At 39.4% G+C, this 5,082-nt stretch overlaps 1 protein-coding gene across 1 annotated transcript in view; it reads right to left on the bottom strand.

Annotated features, from left to right (window-relative positions):
* LOC106533644 (receptor-type tyrosine-protein phosphatase U) overlaps positions 1-5,082 on the bottom strand; it is a gene marked incomplete at its 3' end in the record, with an annotated part of 95,638 nt that overhangs the window by 66,721 nt on the left and 23,835 nt on the right. The window contains 1 exon segment of the mRNA XM_014030042.1: positions 3,276-3,596. Within this exon segment, the coding sequence (XP_013885496.1) occupies positions 3,276-3,596 (321 nt within the window).

Genomic DNA, 5,082 nt, shown 5'->3' with positions numbered 1-5,082 from the left:
TCAGTTTCAATTTAGTAAAATTATTTTCAAACCATTAAATTCAATTTCAATTTAGTCAAATTCATCGTCAAACCATTAAATTCAGCTTCAATTTAGTCAAATTCATCGTCAAACCATTAAATTCAGCTTCAATTTAATACAATTTATTTTCAAACCAATGAATTCGATTTAAAATTATGCACATATAGATTCAATCTGAGCAATTCAAATTCAATTCCTGCTGGTGGAAAGATTTGCTCTGCTGGGTCTTTATCTGCTCCATGTTTCCCTGAGAACCGAAGCTGAAGCTCAGGTAAATACCAGAGAAGAATCTGGCTGTATGAAAGCCAAACCTGCTTCTTTTTAACCATAAAAGAAGAAGAAGAAGAAAAAAAGCAATTCAAGAAAACCTCTGACACTTTCATGTCATGAGTAGATCAAAACCAAATTATGATTTCCACATTCAAAACAAAGTACAACAACAACGGCTATAGCTTGTTTTTCTCTAACATATTTGTTTTATGGCATCACTTTCTAAAGCTGCCAGTTCTAATGAATAAAAATCACATCACCATGCTAACCTCTGTGTGTTCCTCACTTTATGTAAATTCACTTCCTTCCTTGAAGACAGCCGTGTGTAGGAGTGGATAATTAAGAGCGATGTCTGTTTTTTTTCTGTGCCTGCTTTTTTTATGACTTCTGCCACTGCTCGGCGTTTTAAATGTTGCTTTAACAAATTAATGTAAATCAATTCCTCATGTTTACCAGATGTTCAAAATGCATATAAATGAGGATTTAAAAAGTAAATCTGCTGCCAACTGCATGTCCTCAGAAAACCTGAGCATTCCTTGAAGGGAAGTGTATCGCCCGCCACCTTTCAGCCTATGATCGGCCTCGCCTTGTGAGTTTCTCTGTGCCTGAGCTGAGTCACACTCAGACTTTGTGTTGTGAATGACTCTCAGTTAATACCACCTCAAATTTTAGCTCAATGTTTATAATATTAACTGACTTGTAGCCATTTTTGTGCTGGATAAAACCAGTTAGCTGTCTGGATTGTTTTCTGACACATTCATATTTTCTGTCCAGTGAAGTTGGACGTATAGATAGTGTTGACTATTACTTTCTGCTAAAGAAAAAAATTTAAAAATCTTTTTGTAAGTAAAGTAAGTAAAGTCTTTTTTTTATAGCGCCTTTCACAGAAATATTCACAAGGTGCTGTACATTCAGGGAAGGGGGGAGGGGCAGTTAAGAAACACCCATTCAAGAAGACACAACATGACAAACATGGGGGAACAGGTGAAACTGGTCATGCAGCAAACAGAGTTGCGCTACCTTTGAAAGAAAAACTAAAAACTCATAACCTCATAATTGTCCTCATAATATGTGTTGGGGATCATTCTCATTTACTATGAACCAAATCTCATGTCACTTTCTGTACAATCGACTGACCAACAGCTATTTTTTGTGTTTTCTTAGGTCATATAGCTGTGGCACTGATCTTGACTGTAGTTGGTTCTAAACATTAATAAGTCATAAATTTAATAATTTATTCGTGAACATTTTGATGAAATCTGTCCAATATTTCAAGAGGTATTTTGCTAACAGACAGACAAATTTGACTGCAAGTACTTATTGGCAACAAAAGAAGAGGATGTGGAATCTATCTAATATAATGTATATACCTACCGTATATATTCGTGTATAATACGATCTCATGTATAATATTGATACATGAGATCGTATCAATTGGCTCCCAATTTTTTGAGCTTAAAAAGCATAAAAAATTTAATCCTCAAAAACTACCTCCAATTTCATTCAGACTTGAAGATTTTTCAGCCTTTGCAGTCTTTATACATATCAGTAAAATGATCATTGGACTGTTCATTTTATTTTAACAACATATGTACTAAAAGGTATTTTGACAACAAATATATATCAGCTGTAGCAGCATCATATGAATTCTGGCATTTTACACATAGTCCACCAGGAGGCGCCAACACAAAAGTCAGAGACTTCACATGAGATTTGGACCATCTTGTGGGGGAAAAGCAGATTACTTCCTACTCGCGAGCGCCCCCTCTGGTGGGGAAACTTTTTCCAGAGATACAAACTTTTTCAGAACACCGGTAGACGGCAGCCATTACAGATGAACATGTGTTTGTTGTTGTTCAAGGAGCGGCTCGGTCACACACTAATGTCATTAGTTTGTTATCATTAATAAGGTGCAGGACTGATTTTACCCCTTTTTTTTCCACATCATGTCTCCTGCCTGGATCTGTTATTATCTCACTCTGAAGCACAGAGGAGTGTCAGAGGTGAGCTCGTTTCAACTGCTTTTTACAACATTGTCTCATTTCCGGACTCAGGTATTTTGTGAATGAAGCCGATATTTCAGTTAAAATACATAAGTAAAAATATTTATCCGAGTATAGTACTACCTCCCAACTTTATGGATGATTTTATGGATTTAATTTTTTACGTATTATACTTGAATAAATACGGTACTTGTTGGCAGCAAAAGAAGAGAATGTGGAATCTATCTACTATAATGTACAATCAAATCTTTTAGTGCTCAGATTTGATGAGGATCAGTTTAAGCTTAGGCCACTTTCTGTGGCCAAGATGTAGCCATCTTGAATAGGATTAACTCTAAGTGGTAATAAGTTGTAGACATCAACCCAATGAGCACTTTCTGAAAGTTTCATTAAAATGTACCATGTAAAAAATGGTGCAGATAGGAACACATGCACACAGAAAACATTCTGGCATTTGCCTTTGGCATCAGGAAATATATTGTTTCTTTCCACTCTCTGCACCAATGTAAGAACATTTCAGAGTGGTACTCCTGCCTGTTATACATAACAATAAGAGCTCAAACATCTGTGCTTCTATTCATCAGTAATTTGCATTAGACCACACTTAATCTGCTGATGTACACAGGAAATTATTAATACAAAGATAAGCAAAAGCATTTTAGCATTTTGCTGCCGGCCATGGGCAGAGCTGATTAATGCTTCACTGGTCTCTGTTTAAAAGGCTGATCTGCCTTTTAGTTATGCTGATCCAGCTTGTTTTCTGAGTCAATATTTGTGTTTTTTTTAAGACTGGGTGACTAAGGCCTGGATTTTTCTGAAGCATTGCAGGATAATTATCTGAGTGAGAAGAGAAAACTACAAATACAAGTTCTGAAGCTAAGCAGCAATGACAACACGGGCTCATGCATAAACATCCCTGCCTGCTGGATGGCTGATTATCACTTGTTGGTGTACTTTAAATGAACTCAAACTCCCACTCACTGTCTTCCTCCGTCTGGAACGTGACCTCCCTGCTCTCCTTCTTGCCCTCCAGGTTGGACAGCGCCAGCCGCACGTGGACCGTGCGAAAGGGCGGCAGGTCCCTCAYGGTGAAGTGAGAAGTGTTGCGGTCCACCGATAGGCATTCCCGGACCGTGGCYTTGTTCCCTCCGCTGCTCCCTGCTGGCGTGGAGTAGCGGTAGCACAGGGATAAGGAGTACGTGTGGCAGCGGGTCAGGTTGTAGCCCAGTGGCTCCCACTGAAGGGCCAACTGTCGAGGCTGGATCTCTGTGGCRGTGAGACCCCGCAGGGCCCGCATAGGCTCTGAAAGGACAGGAAGCAGAAAGATGACATGTAGACCAGAAGATGGCTTGACAAGTTCAAAGAAAGGGATTTAGATAACTTTGAACGTGGACATACTGGTCTAAGTGTTTCAGAAAAATAGCTAAACTACTGAGATTTCACACACAACCATCTTTTGGATTTACAGAGAAAAGCCWAAATATCCAGTGAGCTGCAGTTGTGGACACAAAAGCCTTGGTGACCCCAGAGGTCAGAGAAGGATGGGCTGACTGGTTCGAAATCATAGAAAAGCAAAGGTAGGTTAAATAARCACTCAATACAAGTAAAGTATTTTAAAGACAATGCCTGTGCACAACACATCCTGCTAGTCTCCAGCAGCAGAAGACCTCACTGGGTGCCATTCCTGTCAGCTAAGGCCTGAGTCACACTACAAGAAAATCAGGTCGATTTTTGCCCTTCCAACGATCTTAAGGAAGTCCAGATTATGATGATGGCTCTAAAGATAATCCTAGCACATATTCCTGCCATGGGTGGTGAGTAAAGAGTGATCTAGTCGGCTCGGAAGGACGTCGGGAATGCTCCAAATCAAGGATATTCAACATGTTTGATTTTTTTGGCCTGACATCACAGTGTGTGTAGTGTTCACCTGAGCTCTCAGCCTGTTGAATAAGATGTGCAGCCAATCAGAAAGAGAGGTGACATATACATGGAGGGGATTCCAAAATACAGAAGGCAAAAAACTGTCATGACTCAGCAGAAAGTCTGCTGGATGTTAAAAGTTATATGGAATTGTTTTTCCTCTGGTAAAAATAGTCCACAAACGATCAACATTGTGTCTTCCTCGTCACAAATGTTTATTTACTCTGAACTCACGTCTCTCTGGAGGTCACGTGAGATTTTTCCTCTGACATCTGAATTCTCGCGAGATTTCAGGAAGTCTCACGTGATTTAATATCTGACATCTGAATGTTCAAGAACGAAATATCTTTTCATGTGTGGTGTGTTGTCTCTTGCTGTGTGACTGTACACCACACACTGTAGGACCAAACCTGGTAGACCCATGATTTTTTATCCTCACGTGTGGGCTCTATCAGTCTTTGAAAATCGGCCGACTGGTTTAAAATCTTGTAGTGTGACTCAGGCCACAGGTTCAGCAAGACTGGATAATAAATTTTGGGAAGACTTTGTCTGGTCTGATGAGTTTTGATTCACGTGACTCTAATGCCTCCCAGAGTCACCAGATCTCAATCCAGTGGAGTACCTTTGGGATGTGGTTTGGAGATTCCCACCATTAAACAGTTGTGCAGCACGTGTGATGTTATCAGAACAATATGGATTGAGAATCTCTGAGGAACATTTCAGTGACTTGTAGAATCTATGCCACATAAAACTAAGATGGACCAAACAAAGTGGTCAGTAATGGGTTAATGTTTTTTTAAGTATGTATCTCATTGTGCGACAACTACTGGAGGCTAATATATACATACATACATACATACGTGTATAT

This window comes from Austrofundulus limnaeus, unplaced genomic scaffold (assembly GCF_001266775.1).
Source record: "Austrofundulus limnaeus strain Quisiro unplaced genomic scaffold, Austrofundulus_limnaeus-1.0 Scaffold989, whole genome shotgun sequence".
Classification (NCBI taxonomy): Eukaryota; Metazoa; Chordata; class Actinopteri; order Cyprinodontiformes; family Rivulidae; genus Austrofundulus; species Austrofundulus limnaeus.
This window is presented reverse-complemented; position numbering and strand designations above follow the sequence as displayed.